The sequence below is a fragment of the Hemiscyllium ocellatum genome, chromosome 2, assembly GCF_020745735.1.
Source record: "Hemiscyllium ocellatum isolate sHemOce1 chromosome 2, sHemOce1.pat.X.cur, whole genome shotgun sequence".
Lineage (NCBI taxonomy): Eukaryota > Metazoa > Chordata > Chondrichthyes > Orectolobiformes > Hemiscylliidae > Hemiscyllium > Hemiscyllium ocellatum.
Genome location: NC_083402.1, coordinates 30,617,290 through 30,640,296, shown reverse-complemented (window position 1 = coordinate 30,640,296; position 23,007 = coordinate 30,617,290). Strand labels below are relative to the sequence as shown.

Genomic DNA, 23,007 nt, shown 5'->3' with positions numbered 1-23,007 from the left:
GTAGAGAGGAGGGACTTGGGGGAGAGGCATTGGGAATGCGATAGGTGAAAGGTGGTTAAGGTGAGGGTGATAGGCCGGAGAGGGGATGGGGGCGGAGAGGTCGGAAAGAAGATTGCAGTCAAGAAGGCGATGCTGAGTCCAAGGGTTGGGACTGAGATAAGGTAGGGGGAGGGGAAATGAGGAAGCTGGAGAAATCTGCATTCATCCCTTATAGTTGGAGGGTTCCTAGGCAGAAGATGAGGTGCTCTTCCTCCAGGCGTCGTGTTGACATGGTCTGGTAATGGAGGAGGCCAAGGACCTGCATGTCCTTGGCGGAGTGGGAGGGGGAGTTGAAGTGTTCAGCCACGGGGCGGTTGGGTTGGTTGGTGCGGGTGACCCAGGGCGTTCTCTGAAACATTCTGCAAGTAGGCGGCCTGTCTCCCCAATGTAGAGGAGGCCACATTGGCTGCAGCGGATGCAGCAAATGATGTGTGTGGAGGTGCAGGTGAATTTGTGACAGATATGGAAGGATCCCTTGGGCCCTTGGAGGGAAGTGAGGGGGGGGGGGGGAGGTGTGGGCGCAAGTTTTGCATTTCTTGCGGTTGCAGGAGAAGGTGCCGGGAGTGGAGGTTGGGTTGGTGGGGGGTGTGGACCTGACGAGGGAGTTGTGGAGGGAGTGGTCTTTCCGGAATGCTGATAGGGGAGGGGAGGGAAATATATCTTTGGTAGTGGGGTCTGTTTGGAGGTGGCTGAAATGATGAAGGATGATACAATGTATCTGGAGATTGGTGGGGTGGTAGGTGAGGACCAGTGGGGTTCTGTCCTGGTGGCGATTGAGGGGCGGGGTTCAAGGGCAGAGGAGCAGGAAGTGGTGGGGATGCGGTGGAGAGCATCATCAACCACGTCTGAGGGGAAATTGTGGTCTTTGAAGAAGGAGGCCATTTGGGTTGTTCAGTATTGGGATTGGTCCTCCTGGGAGCAAATGCGGCGGAGGCGAAGGAATTGGGAATATGGCTTGGCATTTTTACAGAAGCAGGGTGGGAGGTGTAATCTAGGTAGCTATAAACCAACCGACTCCCACAGCTACCCTCAGATGTGGTTGACGATGCTCTCCACCACATCTCCACTTCCCGCTCCTCTGCCCTTGAACCCCGCCCCTCCAATCGCCACCAGGACAGAACTCCACTGGTCCTCACCTACCACCCCACCAATCTCCAGCTACATTGTATCATCCTTCGTCATTTCAGCCACCTCCAAACAGACCCCACTACCAAAGATATATTTCCCTCCCCTCCCCTATCAGCGTTCCGGAAAGACCACTCCCTCCGCAACTCCCTCATCAGGTCCACACCTCCCACCAATCCAACCTCCACTCCCGGCACCTTCCCCTGCAACCACAAGAAATGCAAAACTTGCGCCCACACCTTCCCCTTTACTTCCCTCCAAGGGCCCAAGGGATCCTTCCATATCCGTCACAAATTCACCTGCACATCCACACACATCATTTACTGGATCCGCTGCACCCGATGTGGCCTCCTCTACATTGGGGAGACAGGCCGCCTACTTGCGGAACATTTCAGAGAACGCCCTGGGTCACCCGCACCAACCAACCCAACCGCCCCGTGGCTGAACACTTCAACTCCCCCTCCCACTCCACCAAGGACATGCAGGTCCTTGGCCTCCTCCATTGCCAGATCATGGCAACACAACGCCTGGAGGAAGAGCGCCTCATCTTCCGCCTAGGAACCCTCCAACCACAAGGGATGAATGCAGATTTCTCCAGCTTTCTCATTTCCCCTCCCCCCACCTTATCTCAGTCCCAACCCTCGGACTCAGGCCTTCTTGACTGCAATCTTCTTTCCGACCTCTCCGCCCCCACCCCCTCTCTGGCCTATCATCCTCACCTTAACCACCTTTCACCTATCGCATTCCCAATGCCCCTCACCCAAGTCCCTCCTCTCTACCTTTTATCTTAGCCTGCTTGGCACACCCTCCTCATTCCTGAAGAAGAGCTTATGCCCAAAATATCGTATCTCCTGCTCCTTGGATGCTGCCTGACCTACTGCGCTTTTCCAGCAACACATTTTTCAGCTCTGATCTCCAGCATCTGCAGTCCTCACTTTCTCCAAGGTCTGATTAAGGTCTGGTTTTCCTTGTGACGTGACTCAGGGCAAACTCTCAAGTGGGGCATTCAACTCCTTAGTCAAATATGCAAAGAACTAAACACTTGCCTCAGGTGTGATGAAAAAACGCCAATTATTCACTTATCCAAATATAGCAGTTGGCTTATTTCTGGCCAGAAATATTCCCATTTTTCCTGCCTCCCTTATCAGGGTTTTATTGACTAGTTTACGCCCAAAAAGGGGGAGCTACAGAGTCAAGTTTATAAGTCCATGAAAAGACCAGTGAGTAATTAAAACCATCACCTAAAGGCATTATTTGACGCAACTGAATTCATAAATGTTGTTATCAAGTTATTATGAAATAATGCTCTATGAAACTTCCAACTCTGCTGACACCCATGAAAAGAGCAACATAAAAAGCTTGCGAACACATAATAATGAATAGAATTGAACGGAGGAATCTACTGGTAAATGCAAAAATGTTTCAGCAAAATCGAACTTAAAAAAGATAAACTTTTAATTGGCTTTTTTTATTGGTATACGCATGGCAGAATTAGAGAGATAAGAGGTGGCAATGCGCAGTTGGCAATTATTGGATTTTTGGTATTAATAAACATTTTGCTATAAAAAATGTTATTTTTGATGTCAGAATTTTAAAAATCTCTTAAATAACATTTCCCTGAGCTTTTCTCAGGTTATTCAAATGCTTCATCAGTTTTTCTGGGCGGCACGGTGGCACAGTGGTTAGCACTGCTGCCTCACAGCGCCTGAGACCCGGGTTCAATTCCCGACTCAGGCAACTGACTGTGTGGAGTTTGCACGTTCTCCCCGTGTCTGCGTGGGTTTCCTCCGGGTGCTCCGGTTTCCTCCCACAGCCCAAAGATGTGCGGGTCAGGTGAATTGGCCATGCTAAAATTGCCCGTAGTGTTAGGTAAGGGGTGTATGTAGGGGTATGGGTGGGTTGCGCTTCGGCGGGTGGGTGTGGACTTGTTGGGCCGAAGGGCCTGTTTCCACACTGTAAGTAATCTAATCTAAAAAAAAAGATTAGCCACGATTCATTGTGCTGGAAGTGCCCTCAGGGCAGCATGTTGGGTGACACAGTGGCTCAGTGGTTAGCACTACAGCCTCACAGCACCAGGGACCGGAGTTCAATTCCAGTCTCGGGTGACTGTCTGCGTGGAGTTTGCACATTCTCCCCATGTCTGCGTGGGTTTCCTCTGGGTGCTCTGGTTTCCTCCTATAGTTCAAAGATGTGCAGGTTAGGTGCCTGTAGTGCTAGGTGCATTAGTTAGAGGGAAATGGATATGGATGGGTTACTTTTCAGAGGATTGGTATAGACTTGTTGGGCCAAAGGGCCTGTTTCCATACTGTAGGGAATCTAATCTAAATCTCGCCTCCTGGTTGGAAAGTCTGGGTCAGCCTGGTTCTGCTGGCCTGACAAGCCATACTATTTCTGGTGCCAGGGCAATTAGTCCCCTGCACTCTGTCTCCAGGAGCTGCTGTCAAGTCAGAGAGTCTGTAACACATCAGGTCCAGCAGCACCACTGGGAACAGTGGCTCCTGTTGTGACTACAGCCTCTGCCAGATCAAGCCAGTGTTAGAGGCTGGAGAAGCTAATGAATGCAGTGAGTTCACCAGGTACAAACCTCACTGACGAAGGAAGGGATTTCATTCAATCCGGGGCCGTACGTTCAGGCCAACACAGTTAAGATTCAAAGAGGTCATTATTAAGAACTCAGGCAGCTTTAATCTGCTGCAATTAAACAGAGCATAAGGATTTTAGATACTTCTTTTAAACAACATGTTCAGCAATGTTATGAGACACCTCTGGAACAGGTGGGATTTGAACACAGTTTCTGACCCAGAGACAGGAACATTACCACCACATCACAAAACCCAGCATGAGAACTGTCAGAGTAGCCACTAAATCAGTCACCATAATGACATTACTAAGTAAATTGGTTCATCTGATTTTTATTAATGAAAATACTGGCAGATGTTTGAAATCTAAAATAAGAACATGCTGGAAATACACAGCACTCTGGCAGCAACTGTGGAGACAGAAAAACGAGTTGGCATTTTGAGTTGAGTATGGCTTTTGTTAGTGCAGTAGGTTGAAGAGTCAGGAGAAACTAGGAAAATGGAATTGAGTCTTCTAGGGTGTGAAGAAGTGTAGTCAATGCACCCATAGGAGAGTCAGTGGGTATATCATAAAAATCAGTGAAATGCTTATCTTCAGAAGTAGAATCAAAGGAGTCAAGGAAGGGAAGTGTTGATGATAGACCATGTGATGGTGAAGGATAGAGATTGGGAACAAATTTGATGATGTTTTCTAGATCTGGGTGACAGCAGGAGACAAATTAATAGTTATTGATGTACTGGATAAAGAGGTACGGGGCATGAATAGGAATGGAACAAGTAATGTTCCTATATATGTTCCTGGACCAATGGGCTGAAAAGTGGCAGATGGAGTTTAATTTAGATAAATGCGAGGTGTTGCATTTTGGGAAAGCAAATCTTAGCAGGACTTATACACTTAATGGTAAGGTCCTAGGGAGTGTTGCTGAACAAAGAGACTTTGGAGTGCAGGTTCATAGCTCCTTGAAAGTGGAGTCATGGGTAGAGAGGATAGTGAAGAAAGCACTTGGTATGCTTTCCTTTATTGGTCAGAGTATTGAGTACAGGAATTGGGAGGTCATGTTGCAGCTGTACAGGACATTGGTTAGGCCACTGTTGGAATATTGCGTGCAATTCTGGTCTCCTTCCTATCGGATTTGAGCTATAAGGAGAGGTTGAATAGACCAGGGTTGCTTTCCCCGGAGTGTCGGAGACTGAGTGGTGACCTTATAGAGGTTTATAAAATTATGAGGGGCATGCATTGGATATATAGACAAAGTCTTTTCCCTGGGGTCGGGGAGTCCAGAACTAGTGGGCATAGATTTAGTGTGAGAGGGGACAACATTTTCACGCAGAGGGTGGTACGTGTATGGAATGAGCTGCCAGAGGAAGTGGTGGAGGCTAGTACAATTTGCAATATTTAAAAGGCATCTGGATGGGTATATGAAAAGGAAGAGTGTGGAGGGATATGAGCCGGGTGCTGGCAGATGGGACTAGATTGGGTTGGGATATCTGGTCGGCATGGACAAGTTAGACTGAAGGGTCTGTCTCTGTGCTGTTCATCTCTATGACTCTCACAAAAAGAAAGGCTTACAATGGCCTTTTCTGAAGAGCCATAACTCTGTTCCTCTACTACCGAGAGCACCAAACCTGCTTCAGATTATTTCCTGTTTTTTTCTTTGTGGATATGGGAGTTATTGGCAAAGCCAACACATGTTGCCCATCCCGAATTGAGCTTGATGTCTATGGCTTGCTGAACTATTTAAGAGGGCAGTTAAGAGTTGACCACATTACTGTGGGTCTGGAATCACACGTAGGCCAGTTTATGTAAGGTAAGTAAAGGATTTCCCTCCCTAAATGACATTAGTGAGCCAGGTGGGTTTTTGCAGCAATTGGCAGCCCTGTCGTTTCATTATCACTGACTGCTTTTCTAGCACTTCTTGTTTTTGTTAGTTTGGGTCAGATATCTGAAGGTCACCTTTTCAAATATATCACTTTAACTGTGGGACATCCCTAAAGACACAGAAAAATCATAAATACCACTATTGTGACAATCATATTTTCCAAATTGCACTAACAAGTTAAAAACTCGATGAAGCTTCAATCGAAGCAGCCCTTACAGCAAGGATCCCTGATAGAGATCGTGTTTACTGCAGGTGCACAGCTTCCTGAGGCTGGAAATCAAACCTCAAAATATGAAGTCTCATTTTTATCTTTGTATAGCCTGTGAAGGGAAGATTACCTTCAAAAGCATAACAGCACCCATACTCTATTCAATCTCAAACTAATCACAAAACACATGCCATAGTCTCAAGATGGGAACTGCTTCCAAGTAAAGTTTTCTAAATCTCACACCACTCTGTGCAAAGCCAATGATTAAATACTATATTGTATACCAAATTATGCACCAAACTGTTTCTTTGTGCATCTTTTATATAACCTGTTAAAGGAGTTTTGTCTTGCAGTAACACCAATAACTGCTGCACTGTCAAATTATGCTTTACTCAGGTATTTATAGATTGTGACTCAGAGCAAAGCTATATCCCAGTGAGGAAGAAGGGAAAGGGATAAACCAACCGTGTTTAACCAAAAAAGTGAAGGATAGTATCAAATTTAAAGAAAAAACATAGAATATGACAAAGATTAATGATAAATCAGAGGGTTGGGAAATGCGACAAAAGAAAATAATGAGGAAGAAAATAAACTATGAAGATAAAGTATCAAATATTTCAGAAATAGACAGTAAGACCTTTTTTATATAAAATTCAAGTACAAACAGCAAGAGTTTTTTTCTAAATATATACAAAGGGAGAGGACAAAATGAAGATAGGCCCTTTAGAAAACAGGGTGTCGAAATAGTAATGAGGAACCAGCAAATGGCAGACGGGTTGAACAATTGTTTTACATCAACACCAAAAGACCTGCAGAAGCTGTAAATCGAAAACAAAAATAGAGGTTACTGGAAAAGCTCAGCAGGTCTGGCAGCATCTGTGGAGAGAAATCAGAGTTAACGTTTTGGGTCCAATGACTCTTCCTCAGAACCAGACCCAAAACATTAACTCTGATTTCTCTCAACAGACACTGCCAGACTTTCTGAGCTTTTCCAGCAACCTCTATTTTTGTTTCTAAATTATTTTACATCAGTCTTCATTGTAAAGAACACTGGCAGCATTCCAAAAATATTAAATCATCAAAGCACTAAAGTGGGTAGAAAACCAATGAATAACAATCACTCGAGAAAAAGGGAAACTAATGGGGGTTAAGGCCAATAAGTCTCCTAAATCTGATGGGTTGCATTTTTAGAGTTTAAAGCAAGTAACTCCAGAGATAGTGGATAACAATCTTCTGGAACCTGTTCGATTCTGGAAAAGTCCCAGATGATTGGAAAGCTGCCAATGTAGCATCTTTATTTGAAAAAGGAGGGAAAAAAAGAAAATTGGAACTATAGCACACCATTTAGAAATGATGGACCACAATTAATTATCATCGAGAGTGTGGTGCTGGGAAAGCACAGTAGGTCAGACAGCATCCGAGGAGCAGGAAAATCAATGTTTAGGGCATAAGCCCTTCATCAGGAATGACCTGCTGTGCTTTCCCAGCCCTACACTCTCGACTCTAACCTCCAGTATCTGCAGGCCTCACTTTCTCCTCACAATTAATTATCATGTAGATTAATGAATTGGATAAGTGAAATGAATGTGCTATCACCAAGTATGTGGATGACACAAAAAGGGAGAAGATGAGTAGCAAGGATTACACAAATAATTCACAGAGGGATACAGACAGGTTAAATAAATGAGCAAAAGAGTTGGCAGATGGAATATAATATCGGAAAATGTGGGGTTGTGCACTTTGGCAAGAAGAATAGAGGAGTTGAATTACACTTAAATAAGAAGACAGTGCAGAAAGCTGCAGCACAGAGGGATCTGGAAGTCCTCATGTATGAATCACAAAAACAAATGCACAAGTAATAGCGAAGGCAAATAGACTACAGGTCTTTATTTCAAAGGGAATGGTATTATAAATAGAGAGCTCTTGCTAAAACTATACAAGGCACTAGTCAGCCAACAACTGATATACTGTAGGTAGTTTGGTCCCTTATCCAAGGGAAGATATACTGGCATTAGAGGCAGTCCACAGAAAGGCACTAGGTGATTATGAATTTGGAGGGATTTTCTTATGAGGAATAACTGAGTAGGTTGGGTTCGTACTTACTGGTGTGTAGATTCATGGAGTCATAGAGCATGAAAACAGACTCTTTAGTCCAACTTGTCCACACGGACCATGTTTCCCAAACTAAAAACTAGTCCAATTTGTTTGGGTTGGCCCATATCCCTCTAAACCAGTCCATTTCCAGTCCAAATGTATCTTAAATGTTGTAACTATATCTGCCTCTACCACTTTCTCTGGCAGTTCATTACACATATACATCTGTGTGAAAAAGTTGCCCTCCAGGTCTCTTTTAAAATCTTTTCCCTCTTTAAACCTATGCCTTCCAGTTTTGAATTCCCTAACTTAGGGAAAAGATCTTTGTTATTCACCTCTTTCTCCATAATGCCTCTCATATAATTGTATAAACCTCTACAAGGTCATTCTGTAACCTCCTATGCACCAATGAAAAAAATCCCAAGCTGCCCAGCCTCTCCTTATAACTCAAGCCCTCCAGTTCTGGAACATCGTTATAAATCTTTTCTGCACCTTTTCCAATTAATAAGATCCTTCCTGTAGCACTGTGACCAGAGTTGTATGCAGTATTCCAAATGTAGCCTTACCAATGTCCTGTACAATCACAACATGACATCCCATACTCCTATACTCAAAGCTGTGACCAGTGAAGGCAAGAGTGCCAAACACCTTCTTCGACACACTGTGTACTTGTGACGCCACTTTCAAGAAACTATATATCTGAACCGCTAGGTCTCTCTGTTTGACAATGTTCCCAGGGTCGTAGCAGTAACTATGTAACCCTGGTTTGTCTTACCAAAACGCAACACCTTGCATTTGTCTAAATTAAACTCCATCTGCCACTCCTTGGCACATTGATCCAACTGATCAAGATCCGTTGTACTCTTAGGTAACCTTCTTTATTGTCCACTACGCTTCCAATTTTGTTGTCATCCACAAACCTAATAAGCGTGCTTCCTATATTTTCATCCAGATCGTTCATATAAATACAGACATTGGTGGACCCAGCACTGTTCTCTGCAGAACACCACTAGTCACAGGCCTCCAGTCAGAATAACAAACCTCTACCACCACCTTCCGTCTTCTACTGTCAAGCCAATTTTGTATTCAATTGGTTAGCACTCCCTAGATCCCATGTGATCTAACTTTACTATCTAGTCTAACATGTGGAACTTTGTTGAAGGCCTTGCTAAGGTTCACATTGACAATATCTACTGCTTTGTTCTCATTTATCTATCTCAAAAAAGTCAATCAAGTTTATGAGACATGATTTCCCTTGCACAAAACCATGCTGCCTATCCATAATCAGTCCTCGCCTTCCAAATACATGTAAATCTTGCCTCTCAGAATCCCCTCCTATAATATACCCATCACTGACTTCAGACTCACTGGTCTATAATTCACTGGCTTTTCCTTGCAGTCTTTCTTAAATAAAGGCACAACATTAGAGACCATCCATAAAAGAATGACAAGATCCTTAGGGGGTTTGAAAAGATCAGTGCGGAGAGTTTGCTTCCCCTTGTGTCAAAGTCTCACACCAGAGAGTGTAATCATAGTATGAGGGATTGCTCATTTGAGACAAATATGAGGAAGAATGGACGTACATTTGCTCGCTGAGCTGCAAGGTTCATGTCCAGATGTTTCATTACCTACCAGGTAGCATCTTCAGTGGAGCTCAGGTGAAACAATGCTGAAAATTCCTGCTTTCTATTTATATGTTTGGGTTTCTTTGGGTTGGTGATGTAATTTCCCATCTCAATTTCATGTCTCAAAGGGCAGAGAATCTATGGAATGTTTTGCCACTAGGGACCGTAAAGGTTAGGTTATTAAATAAACTCAATGCTGAGCTAGACAGATTTTTAATAAGCAAGAGAATTAAGGGTTATGGGCATAAGTCAGGAAAGTGAAATTGGCGAGTATCAGATAGCCATGACCTCACTGGATGGCAGAGCAGACTCAATGAGTCAAATGCTCTGAATCTGCTCCTACATGTAGGGGTGGAATGTTCATTTCCGAGGCTGTATGAACATGGTCTGAAAAGTGGGAAGGACCTGCGATCTGGTCTGGGCAGGTTTTTTTGAGTGATTATGTTCTTTTCAGCTTACGACATATATGTGCATGAGTGCAACACTACATTTCAGTGGAAGAATGTTCACCCCCCACTTCCGGGTCCACCTGGGCTTCAAATTGTCAGTGCCATATTTGAAAGACACCTGAGAGCACTTCAGTTCTCTAACTCAGGAACATCAAACAACCTTTGCTCATCAACCCCACCCACCACTCAATATGTCACTAAGCTGGCCAAAAATGCTGTCTGGCAATGTCTCACTCAGGTTTGCTGTTGACAACAGTCTGCAAACCATTGGATGAGAATAGGTGTCCACCCTGAGGGACAAGGCAGTTAGGATATAGGTTGCTCCAGTGGTCAGTGTGCACAGCACCAAGAGGTGTGATTGGATGTAATTACACATGAGAATGAATCTTGCGCACAGTCAGGTTGGGTGCCATGGGCTGCTCAATGCTTCATGCCCCTTCAATGCGGGTTAGGCATTGTCACTGCACAAGAATGTCACATGCAAGACTGACTGCGTGGAAAGCGAAGACGGTTACCTGAGATTACAACAAGATCTTGATCAGATGAGCCAATGGGCTGAGAAGTGGCAGATGGAGTTTAATTTAGATAAATGTGAGGTGCTGCATTTTGGGAAAGCAAATCTTAGCAGGACTCCTACACTTGATGGTAAGGTCTTGGGGAGTGTTGCTGAACAAAGATCTTGGAATGCAGGTTCATAGCTCCTTGAAAGTGGAGTCGCAGGTAGATAGGATAGGATAGTGAAGGCGGCGTTTGGTATGCTTTCATCTATATGGAGTACAGGAGTTGGAAGGTCATTGGTTAGGCCACTGTTTGGAATATTGCGTGCAGTTCTGGTCTCCTTCCTATCGGAAAGATGTTGTGAAGCTTGAAAGGGTTCAGAAAAGATTTACAAGGATGTTGCCAGGGTTGGAGGATTTGAGCTATAGGGAGAGGTTGAATACACTAGGGCTGTTTTCCCTGGAGTGTCAGAGGCTGAGGGGTGACCTTATAGAGGTTGATATATTCATAAGGGGCATGGATATGATAAATAGACAAAGTCTTTTCCCTGGGCTGGGGGAATCCAGAACTAGAGGGCATAGGTTTACGGTGAGAGGGGTTAACATTTTCACGCAGAGGGTGGTACATGTATGAAATGAGCGAGCAGCCAGAGGAAGTGGTGGAGGCTGGTACAATTTGCAACATTTAAAAGGCATCTGGATGGGTATATGAATAGGAAGGGTTTGGAGGAATATGGGCCGGGTGCTGGCAGGTGAGACTAGATTGGGTTGGGATATCTGGTCGACATGGACAATTGGATCGAAGGGTCAGTTTCCGTGCTGTACATCTCTATGACTGTCAGGCATCTCCATAACATTCTCCAACTGCAGTGACTGTCATTTCATTGCACGCATCCATGTTGTACTATTCCCATTATTGTGCCATTGCCTCTTTCTCAACTGCCAGGGGTCCCAATCTGCCCAGCCACTTTAACTAGAGGTGGAGGGAACAGCTGAGGTCTCTGACTCTCGGAGATCTGCTGGAGTACAGGCCCCTGCTGAGCCCAATATAGATGGTACGTTTCTGGGTCAGGCCATTAAGGAGCTGACGGAAAAGCAGAAGTAAGCAAGAGCTAAACATTGGAACATCAGACAGAGGTGCAGAAAATCATTTGGAGTTTGGAGAGAACAGTGGAGGAGTCATTCAGTGTCTGTCTAACGTTTTCACCATGCGAGCAGATGGCCACCATAGACTGGGTGGCCATTACCATAGATAGTCAGGTTCAGCAGAACAGTCAGTATCTGCTGGATGTGTGAGCTATTGCTCCACCCACTCACTCTCCCTCCCCAACATATCTGATGAACCCATTGGGTTCCCCACAATTGATATGCAGATTGGACTCTTACTTTCGTCTCTTGTTCCTATTACAGTGACTCTTTCCTCTACATCCCAGGTTTTTTGCTACATTCCTGACTATTTTCTAAATGGGAAAAGGCTTCAGAAATCTGAAGCACAAAGGAGTCATGTTCAGGATTCTCTTAAGGTTAATGTGCAGGTTTAGTTGGCACTTGGGAAGGCAAATACAATGTTCATATTCATCTTGAGAGGGCGAGAATGCAAGAACAGGGATGTACTGATGAGGCTGTGTAAGGCTGTGGTCAGACCACATTTGGAATACTGTGAGCAGTTTTGCGCCCTGTACTTAAGGAAAGGATGTGCTGGCCTTAGAGAGGAGGCTGGCTCCTGATGGAAAGGCAACACTGTTCAGTGACACCATTTGGCAGTTCTGAAGGCTAGGGCACTTCAATGTCAAACTTTGATGGGCTGAATGGTCTTCAAATGTCCTTGGCTGTTTCAATTTTAAGTAATTTCGGTAAAATAGATTTGATGGAGTTAGTCACTAAATGAATTGCTTTTGTATATAATACTCTTAATTCGTATACTCTAGTAAAATAACATGCAAGAAATAGAGTTAACGTTTCGAGTAGGGTCACTCAAGCCGAAACATTGACTCTGATTTCTCTCCACAGATGCTGCCAGACCCACTGAGCTTTTCCAGTTATTCCTGTTTTTGTTTTTGATTTACTGCATCTGCAGTTTTCAATTTTTGTACAGGAATTAACCTATTGCTTCAATGTGAATTTTTTAAGTCAACACGCTTCTTTGAAAGGTAACCTTTATCAGCAGCTCAATGAAAAAATAATTCCATCACTGTTGCACTTTGCCCTACCTTTGTATCTTTTACTATATAAGCATCTGCAGAGTGTTCATACGGTGGACCTATGGTGACGTTATAATACCTGTAAAAATATTTTGAGACATTAACTGTATCAGGCTGTAACTATATCTTCTGTTCAGTTATTCCATAAGCATCTAAAAACTGCTTCCATGGGCTGAACATTTTGGGTACGATTGAGGTGGGCACAGAGGCAAGAAGGCATGGAATTTCACACCAATGGCCACTTCCTCAGCTTCTTCCCATCACCACTGCCATGTCATTTTCCTGTTGAGATCGGGGCACAGCAGTCCCATCAATCTGCAAGTGAAGAATAGCCGATTCAACTAGTTAAGGCCTATTAAGCTCTATTTCTGAAGGCCAACTATGATTTTCCAGTTCATCTCCAGGTTCCCAGAGGAGGTGGAGAGCGCACAGCTCCCCGAATGGGGCAGCTCGGCTTTGAGCCTTTGGGGTTTCCCCTGCCTGCCTGGGTTCCAATGCAGTCACAGGCCTCCCTGTGGAGCCTGCCTGTGACCAGATTGTTGGTTTTATTTTCTATTTCAGATTTCATAAGGTTGGACAGATGGCCACCACCATCTCAGGACACCGTCCATCTCGTTTAACCAGCATGAGCAGTCAGCTACTACTTCTGATTTGGTAGCCTCCAATAGACCCGCCAGCTTTGAGCTTGCCCATGGTCTCGTCCTCTGACCAATTCAGGAAGAATTACAGATGGAAGCTGTTGCTCACACATTGCTGACTTTTGAACTTCAGTTCAGATTGGTAGTAGTGTCATAAAGTTAATGGGGAGCATTTTGTTTTATGCTCTCTTCATTGTATTACTTACCGTACAAAGTGCATGTCTGTACATTTCTTAACAACAAATATAGCTTATATAGTGCCTTTAACACTGAATCAACCCTTCACTGGACCATTTGAAACAAAATATGACAATAAGGAACATAAGGAGGTATTAGGTCACATGACCAAAATGTTTGGTCAAAGAGGTACATTTCAAAGTGTGCCTTAAAGGAGCTAAGTGGTTTTAGGAGGTAAAATGTTGTAAGGAGGTCATTTGAGAGCTTGGGGGCGTAGACAATGAAAGTCATGGACACCAGAGGTACAGCTATCAAAATTCAGAAGTAGAGGAGGCACAGATAACACAGATGACTGTGTGGATGGAGGAGGTTACAGAGGCAAGAAAACCGATGCATTTCAGCCTGTAGAATTCTCAACCACAGAAGGCTGTTATGGCCAAAGCATTGAATATATTCAAGATATTTTTAGATATTAAAAGCATCAAGGGGCATGGGGAGAAAGCAGGAATTTAGCATGAGATAGAGGATCAATCATGATCATATTGAATGGCCTACTTCTGTTCTTAGTTTCTATAAAAACAAAGGATGAGATTTGTTATATCAAGATGATGTTGACTGGGAGCCAATCACGGGGCAGCACAGTTTTGGATGACCTCCAGCTTAGAGAGGATAGAATGTGAGAAATGGCAGGTGAGTACATTTTATAGTGGGGTTTAGCAGCAACAAAATAATGGTGCAGGCTTTCAGCAGCAGTTTGAAGGGAGATGTAGGACATGAGGCAGGAGTAAAATAGGATGATGTTACAGCAAAGGAAAAGGCTGTCTTAATGATGGCAGGCAGCTCGTTCTCAAAATGTAGCAGCAGTTGGAGTGTACTTGTAGCAGCTGTACCATTGACCCTTGCCCCTCTAAGAGAATTAAGGTAATATGGTTAAAATAGGGTTACAATTCTTGATTACCATTTAATGGTATCTACAGTGTAATGCAGGTGAATTGACATCGCAAAAGATAGCCCAGCTGCTCCCCTTCACCTTTCACACCAAATAGCTCCCCTGTGGTACTGTATCCTAGCACGAGTCAGTGCCTGGTGAAGAGGAGACATGCAAAATGGGCAAGAAGGAAGACAATTTTGTAAATAAAGCATTTGCTAAATATTTCTGATTTGTTGCATAATAATTGACTTTGGATTTTTTTTATATAAAAGGCATCCATGTGTCACATTAACTTACCCATAGCCTGTTCCTTTTTTCCCAGGGCTAGTGTAAAAGTTTTTATTTTCCGCAACAAATGGTTGCTTTGCCTTCGCTATTCCACTGAAGGCTTTGAATGAACCACCGATTGTTCCATAGTAACTTCCCAAGCCAGACCTATAAAAGTACAGGACAATACTAGATTTAAAAAAAGTTTTAATATGGCCATAAGTATTCATGATCCTGAGGACTGGGAGAGTTTCAGAAACCAACATAACATTGATAATAAAACAAGGGAAAGAATAGAAAGAGTGTGCACTAACCAGAAGTGTGAAAATAGACGAACGAAGAGAAAATGGAACTTCAGCCTGTTAAAATGGTATCAGTGCTAAGGAAAATGCTGGAATCTATTATTACACAAAACAATGCACTTAGAAATATACAGTGTGATCGGATAAACTTGAGATGTGAAGGTGCCAGTGTTGGACTGGGATGGACAAGGTCAGAAGTCACACCACACCAGGTTGTAGTCCAACAGGTTTATTTGAAATCACAAGCTTTTGGAAGGTAGCCTCCCTCATCAGGTTCAAGGAGAAACCCTCCGAAAGCTTGTGATTTCAAATAAACCTGTTGGACTATAACCTGGTTTTTTTAGATTACTTACAGTGTGGAAACAGGCCCTTCGGCCCAACAAGTCCACACCGACCCGCCGAAGCGCAACCCACCCATACATTTACCCCTTACCTAACACTATGGGCAATTCAGCATGGCCAATTCACCTGACCTGCACATCTTTGGACTGTGGGAGGAAACCGGAGCACCCGGAGGAAACCCACGCAGACACGGGGAGAACATGCAAACTCCACACAGTCAGTCGCCTGAGGCAGGAATTGAACCCAGGTTTCTGGTGCTGTGAGGCAGCAGTGCTAACCACTGTGCCACCGTGCCGCCCCAACCACTGTGTGGTGTGGTGTGACTTCTTGCTAGATAAACTCAACATGGTCTTTATAAAAGGAAATGGTGCTTGATACATTTCTTGTGTTTTCTGAAGATGTAATCATATATAAAAAATGCTTGGATTTCCAAAAATGTATTCAATAAGATTCCATACAAGAGATCAGGGGTCATGGAATGAGGGTAATAGTTAGGTGAAGATATGAGCGTACAGAAGGATGGAAGCCAGATAATAGGAAAGTTTGTTATGTATCTTCACTAAGAGGAATAGTGGAGAAGTATTGGAAGGATTAGCAGGATAATTATCAATCTCTTTACAATGCATCATGAAATCTCCTTCCATGTCCAACTATTCATGAAGTAGGATCTGAACTTGTAGCTTCTGCTTACAGGCATGGTACTGTCTACTGAACTACAATAAATTAGGGATAAATGGGCCATTTTCAACCTGGAAGCTGTAACTAGTGGAACACAGTAATGGGCAGTGCTCGGGCTTCAGGTTTAAAATCTATATGTACGACCTTATACTAAGTCAGAATGTAATGAGCACACGTTTGCTGATAATACAAAGCCAGAGGGAGGACATAAAGAGGTTACAGAGACAGTGACAAATTACAAATTACTGCACAACTGGAGGCAGATGGAATATAGTGGGCAGCAGTGGGCTTATTCATTACAGACATTAGAATAGAGAAGAAAAATATTTTCCAGAGACTCGTATGACAAAACAGTATGTTAGGATGCAGATCGAGCAAGTAATTAGAAAATCAAATGGCGTACTGACCTTTACTGCAAGGGGACAGCAGTGCAAGAATGAAGAAAGTAGAACTGTAACTAATTAGGTCTTTAGTGAGGTCACAGCTGGAGTACTCTGTATAGCATTAGACGTTATAATTCAAAAAAGCATGTATTTGTCTTGGAGGCGGTATAGAGAACGTTTGCTAAATTGGTTCCGGGAATGACAGGCTGACTACATTAGGCAGAGTCCATGTAAGAGACTCCAGCCTGATCTTGCACATTGACCAGTCAGCGAGTTTTGAGAAGATTTGTAGCTCAGGTTGAGGTCCTGGATGTAAGTTTGTTTGCTGAGCTGGAAAGTTTGTTTTCAGACATTTCGTCACCAGGTAACATCATCAGTGAGCCTCTGGTGAATTGCTGGTTTTATGTTCCACTTTCTATTTATGTGTTTAGATTTCCTTGGGCTGGTGACATCATTTCCTGTTTTTTTCTGAGGGCAGTAGATGGGGTCAAAATCAATGCGCTTGTTGATAGAGTTCCAGTTGGAATGCCATGCTTCTAGGAATTCCTGTGCGTATCTCTGTTTGGCATATCCCAGGATGGGTGTGTTGTCTCACTCAAAGTGGTGTCCTTCTTCATCTATATTTAAGAATACTAGTGAGACTGCGTCATGTCTTTTTGTGGCTAGTTGATGTTCATGTATCCTGGTGGCTAGTTTTATGCCTGTTTGTCCAATGTAGTGTTTGTTACAGTTCTTGCAAGGTATTTTGTAAATGACATTTGTTTTGCTTGCTGTCTGTATAGGGACCTTCAAGTTCATGCACTACTGTTTTAGTGTGTAGTGGGCTTGTGGACTACCATGATGCCAAGAGGTGTGAGTAGTCTGGCAGTCATTTCCGAGATGTCTTTGATGTAGAGGAGTGGTTAGGGTTTCTAGGCACATTTTGTCCATTTGTTTGGGTTTGTTTCTGAGAAATCAGCGGACTGTGTTCATTAGGTACCTAGTCTTTTTTGAATACTAAACACAAATAGAAAATGGGGCATAACACCAATGCTTCACCAGAGACTCATTGATGATGTTACCTAGAAAGATGATGAAACATCTGAAATGAACCTTCCAGCTCAGCGAGCAATCTTGCATCCATATTGACCAATTACACTTCTGGTCCTGAAATGCTGGCCTTACTCACCTTCTGTAAGGGCCTCCATCACTAACTGAGGCTCCTGGGAAACCGGCTGTAATCCCAGTAAGCAGACTTCTGGCATGCTGGAACTGATAAGCATTCATGCTTCTATTTAGCTGACTGCTCTCAGAGATGAGATCTACTCTTTCAAAGGTCCAAGAATCCCTAAACCATCAGATGGCAATTTAATTCCATCAAGGTTCTTGGAAATGGCCATAGCAAGGTTTCCACTGACATTTGGATTGATTGGACTTGGCCAGTGCTACAGCCAGTAAATTAATGTCACATTTTTTCTCTTCAGAAGATACTTGTGGAGAAATTTGATAGCCTAGCAGCCCCAACCTGGTGGATGAGGTGGGATGGACAATACTAGATGGATGCTTTGGAGACTCTGGAGAAGTGATTACATCCAGGAACTTGCCTGTTTTTGACAACTGCTGCGACCCTTTTCAGGATCACTGATCAGGCCACTCACAGAATCCTTACAGTTTGGAAAAAGGACGCTCAGTCCATCTAATCTACATTGGCCTTCTGAAGAGCATCCCACCCAGACCCTGCCCCCTCCCCCATATCCCCGAATCCTCACGTTTGCCATGACTAATTCACCTAGCCTGCATATGTGTGGACTGTGGGAGGAAACCACATTACCTGGTGGAAACCAACACTGATGTGAGGAGAATGAGCAAGCTTAAACAGTCACCCAAGGCTGGAATCAAACTCAGGTTCCTGGTGCTGTAAGACAGCAGTGCTAACCACCGAGCCACTGTACTGCACACTGTACCATCATCAACACCAAGTACAATATTGCAGAGTGTGCACAACACAAACCTTGACTGTGGCTGACCAAAACAATACTGGCATCCTGCAATCAGCATAGGACACTGGGTTCAATACTGAAACAAGGCTTTGAGCAGTAGAGCCAGCTGTGTAGCTAAACACTGGCACGGACCAGACAAACCCAATGATCAGCCTGTAATGATATGAAAAATACCAATTTGATCATCGGGAGCTTACCATTTCTTTGGAGTCTGGCTTGGAAAGAAAACTCCATCGAGGTTCTTTTTGGCTGCCTTCAATTTTGCTTGTCTTCTCAATTTAAACCGATCAGAATAGGCTTCCTTTTCAAAAATGCGTGTAAATTCACGATCAAAGTATCCTGCCTGAGTGGCTGCCTTCTTTTTTGAGCCTTCCACCAAAAACTGTTTGCCTTTGTAAGCCTCCTCATTGAAAGGTTCTTAAAGCAAACAAAACAAAGCTGTATGTTCATTCTATTAACCTTTAATGGCTGAAAACAAAACTGAAAAGAATAGAATATCAAGCGAATTTAGCATGTCCCCTGTAACACCACAAAGCACTGGACAGAACAAATAACCTTTATATTAAAAAGAATAGTATCCTAAAAACAATAATGAACATCTTGAAGATATTGAGATGAAGCAAACAAACAGGTGTCATTTGTTATCTGCCGGTGAAAAGTGTCTGATTAGGTATGCACTGTTTAAACACGCACTTGGATTCTTTAAGTTGATGACTTATGCCTTGCTTTTTTTCTCTCTCCAAGTCCTGCAATGTTAGATCAGTGCATAATTCATTTATAGCTGGAACAGAACACTATGGTGCAAACGATACGCTAAATATCCTATTGTTTCAGACACCCCCAGTGTATTCTGCCAATGGTCTTATTTGCACAAGTATTCACAACTTGTGTGACATCGTTGGAAAATATCACAGATGGGAGAGGAAAAAAAACTTGAGTAAATCAAACTTAAAGAATGTGTTCCAGGTTAAGGAGCTAAAATTCAGGAGGTTTCTAGAGAGCAGCATCTCATCCCATTAGTAACCTGTCAAGATTAGAGTGATCAGATTTTCCTGGTCCTCGGATGCTGCCTGACCTGCTATGCTTTTCCAGCACCGCTCTAATCTTGACTCTGATCTCCAGCAACTGCAGTGCTCACTTTCGCCAAACTGTGCCTAATCTAAAGAGGATTGGAGTCAAGAGGTGGCAGGCTAGGAGAAAGAAAGTGGATCCAGCAGTATAGGCATAAATTTTCAGACAGGTCAAGGTGCAACTTGTTCATTAATGTGTTATTCAAAGAGGCTCTGCATGAAGTGTGGTTGAGGAGCAATTTCCTCTGTGCCACCCTAATGTACAGTACAAAAGAAAAACTGGGTGAATGCTGGAAATTCAAATTGAAAAGTTGCAAATACCATGCAACTCAGGCATCTGCAGCAGAGAAAGAAACAGAGCCACTAGGGAGAACCTTCTCATTTATAAGAGACAGTGAGGTCTGCAGATGCTGGAGATCAGAGTTGAGAGTGTGTTGCTGGAAAAGCACAGCAGGTCAGGCAGCATCCAAGGAGCAGGAATCAACATTTCAGGCTGGAGCCCTTCATCAGGTGTGTGTATCTGTGTGTCTGTGTGTCTGTGGTCCCAGTGTTGGGTTGAAGCTTTGGCATTAAGTCTGGAATCTTTCAGGCAGGTTTACCTGTTGGGAATCTCTTTTGCACTTATTGGCATCCATAAATATTCATTAACAGCGCAGCCGCTGGAATTATATTCATGGCTACAATCTTGGGAGGTAAAGTTTCTTCCGAAACCCTGATATATATGAGACATATACCTACCAAGGGAGACTTCGTCTTGGAAACTTTGGTGAGTGTCTTCCTCAGTAGTTGCCTCAGTGAGCCTGCCATAATAGCTGACACCAGCAAACCAGAAGAGGAGCACAGGAGGGACTCATACATAAAGGGTGCAACTTGAAAAGGATCTCAACTGAAAAGCAGTTCAACAGAGCTTGTCTGTTGTGTGAGGTATGACAGGGATAAAGCTTTAAAGATTTGACTGTTTAGAATGCCAGAAGGAACTTGGAAAATAGTTGCAGAGTTAGCAGGGAGAGTCAAAGGGACCAAGAAGAGTGGGGGATCCATATTGAGAGAAAGAAACACAATAAGGTGTGCTGATGCGGGTGAAAGAAGAAGTGAGTTGAATAAGGAGTGATTCAAGGCTAAGGTTGGGCACGGGGAGTTGGATGGGTATGGGCTCTGGGCAAAGCTCAGGAAAGTCAAGGGATATAATGGATATAGAAAATCAAAGCACGACAACGGAGTAATAGCAGAGGAAAGAAGACCATCTGTAGTGATTGGAGAAGTGTGCAGGTTACAGGGGATAAAACTTCAGGGAGAAGGAATCTAAAGAAAAATGTATTTGCGCTGTTCTGTTTATTATTTGGTTGACACACAGTTCCTTCCTAAATACACAGTAGAAATGGGAGACATTTGAGTGTTGTTTAGACAAGTTTCTGTTCAAACACTCAAACATGTGTCTCAATCAAAACATTAACCAAATATAATCACAACTGTTCTCAGTTAAAGTCTAAACACAACTGCAGCATAAAGCTTAATAGGCTCTTAACACACATAACACCAGCATCCTAATCAGGGACTATAATGTATTGAACTCTAAGTTGGAGTTCAACTCACATCAATCAACACTGCAAGTGGTGATGGTGGTGGTGAATGTTCTATTCACTGACACAGGAAGAGGTGAAGACAAAGGGATGCCCATCACCAATAGCACCAGAGACCCCAAGGCTCATGGGTCCAGAGTTTCAGCTGTGGAGTGCTTGAACAGGGGCACCAGGGTCTTCACCACAAGAGGGTATGTCAAAGTCACTGCAGTTATCCACAGATGAGTGAAACCCAATATCAACTTCTGCCAGCTGGGGTCCCCTGCGCAGATGCAGCTGTAAATCTCCTTGGCTTGAAATGATGGCACCTGGCAGAGTGGAGGGGAACAGGCTGGGCACCTATGGAGTAACCCGAGATGACAATCTCTGGCTGTTGATCTTCGTCTCACTGACAGAGTACAATGTCACCTCCTTTACTCCTTTGAGGAGATAAGGCACTTAGAGGTAGGTCAGGGCACCTTGGCTCCCATTCTGTTAGCCATCCATGGCTCAAGTGATGGACTGAAGGTGCCCACAGATACTGATTGATCTGCTTCACCTGGTCATCCATGATGGCTGCCACACCTTTATATGCTGGAGTCACAAAGTCAGACAGAACTTGGATAAATTCCTCAACTCTTCCCTCCGGTCTCTGGATGATCTCTGGTACATCTCCCAATAGTTGCTCTGCATCAGTTCATTACTGACTAGTTCAGAGACTCAGCATCTGCACTGGGTTTGGCAGGGGCCTGTTCTCCAACAGTCTTCCAAATATCAGTGACCTGACTGTAACTGCCAGTCCATATCAGCACTGCATTCACCAGAATGTGTCCCTGCACCCACTCCTAATGGGTGACGCAATGAAGTGAACAGCTCCGCACTGGTGGAAGGGGAGGAAGAACACCTTGACGGAGCATCCTTTAAGAGTGCTGATTTTTCATCCTCCGAGACCATTACTGGAGATAAGCCTGGAATTTCTTCTCCTAAATTGGGACTGGGATCTGAAGGCCATATAGAAAAGCATAAAAGCTCAAGATGTTTTAAAGATGTTGGTGTTTCTTGTGTGCAACTGGGAGTTGCAGAGTGGAAGGCTCTTACCAGCAGGATGTCCACATCCAGTGTTCCCTTTGCTTCAGGGAGGATGGGAGCAAGCAACAGAGGTTTGAATGATGCTCCTAGGTCGCAGACAGTGATGTGCTGTCCTGGTATCTTTTAAACAGGGTGGAGCCCTGGAAGACAGTGACCTTCACAACTTCCTGTACACAACATATGGCTTTCTGCTGGTACATACGCATGATTGAGCTGAGAAGAAAGTAACAATTTGAGACAACCCAAGCCCCGAGCAACCAGCTTGACGCCACACTTACATCTCCAAAAACAAGATCCCGTCCAATATTTCAGGCCGATGTCATAGTTATCTTACAGCTAATCTCGCTGTGTTATTAAAACTGTTTTCAGGTTGTTGGTAAAAAGGCTATGAATAAAACACTTAATTGCAATAACATTTGACTTCTCACCTCTGAATCGTGACCCCTTACCGCGTTTAGTTAGAAATACAAGCTTACTTGGTATTCCATCGATATACGGATCTTGAACAGAAGTATAGCTCATCTCCTGGAAGAGGCCGATCCTTTCCATGTCTGTTTTTCCCGAGTCCCCAGGCATGATTCCGTTTGGATGTAAAAACCGAGTCGGTGACTACAGGCCACTGGGGAAAAGCTTTCAGGCTGGGAGTCACTCAAAGCTGAAATTCCTAAAGAGGCTGAAGAAAGACGACTAAGATGCCCAATAACTGCTCGTGGTCTTTAACAACGCTTGTCCTACATTTTAGGATTGTATTTGGGTTTTATTTTCCTTTCAAAAAAGCTTTATAACTTTCTACTTGCCTGGAAAGCGGAAAAGTAGTTTCACGGCCCGACACTTGACCAATGTTTACGGAATCTCATCACCTTGGAGATGCGTAACTAATTTTATAATAGGCGCG

At 43.8% G+C, this 23,007-nt stretch overlaps 1 protein-coding gene across 1 annotated transcript in view; it reads right to left on the bottom strand.

The window, feature by feature from the left end:
- Positions 1-22,771, bottom strand: part of cfap96 (cilia and flagella associated protein 96) — a 33,247-nt gene extending 10,476 nt beyond the window's left edge. Inside the window, exons 1-4 of the mRNA XM_060843364.1 lie at positions 22,589-22,771; positions 18,592-18,811; positions 14,741-14,878; positions 12,707-12,776 (exon numbers count right to left, since the gene is read on the bottom strand). Coding sequence (XP_060699347.1) covers positions 12,707-12,776; positions 14,741-14,878; positions 18,592-18,811; positions 22,589-22,688 — 528 coding nt within the window. The 5' untranslated portion in view covers positions 22,689-22,771. The remainder of the gene's footprint in view (positions 1-12,706; positions 12,777-14,740; positions 14,879-18,591; positions 18,812-22,588) is intronic.
- Positions 22,772-23,007: the final 236 nt, after the last annotated feature.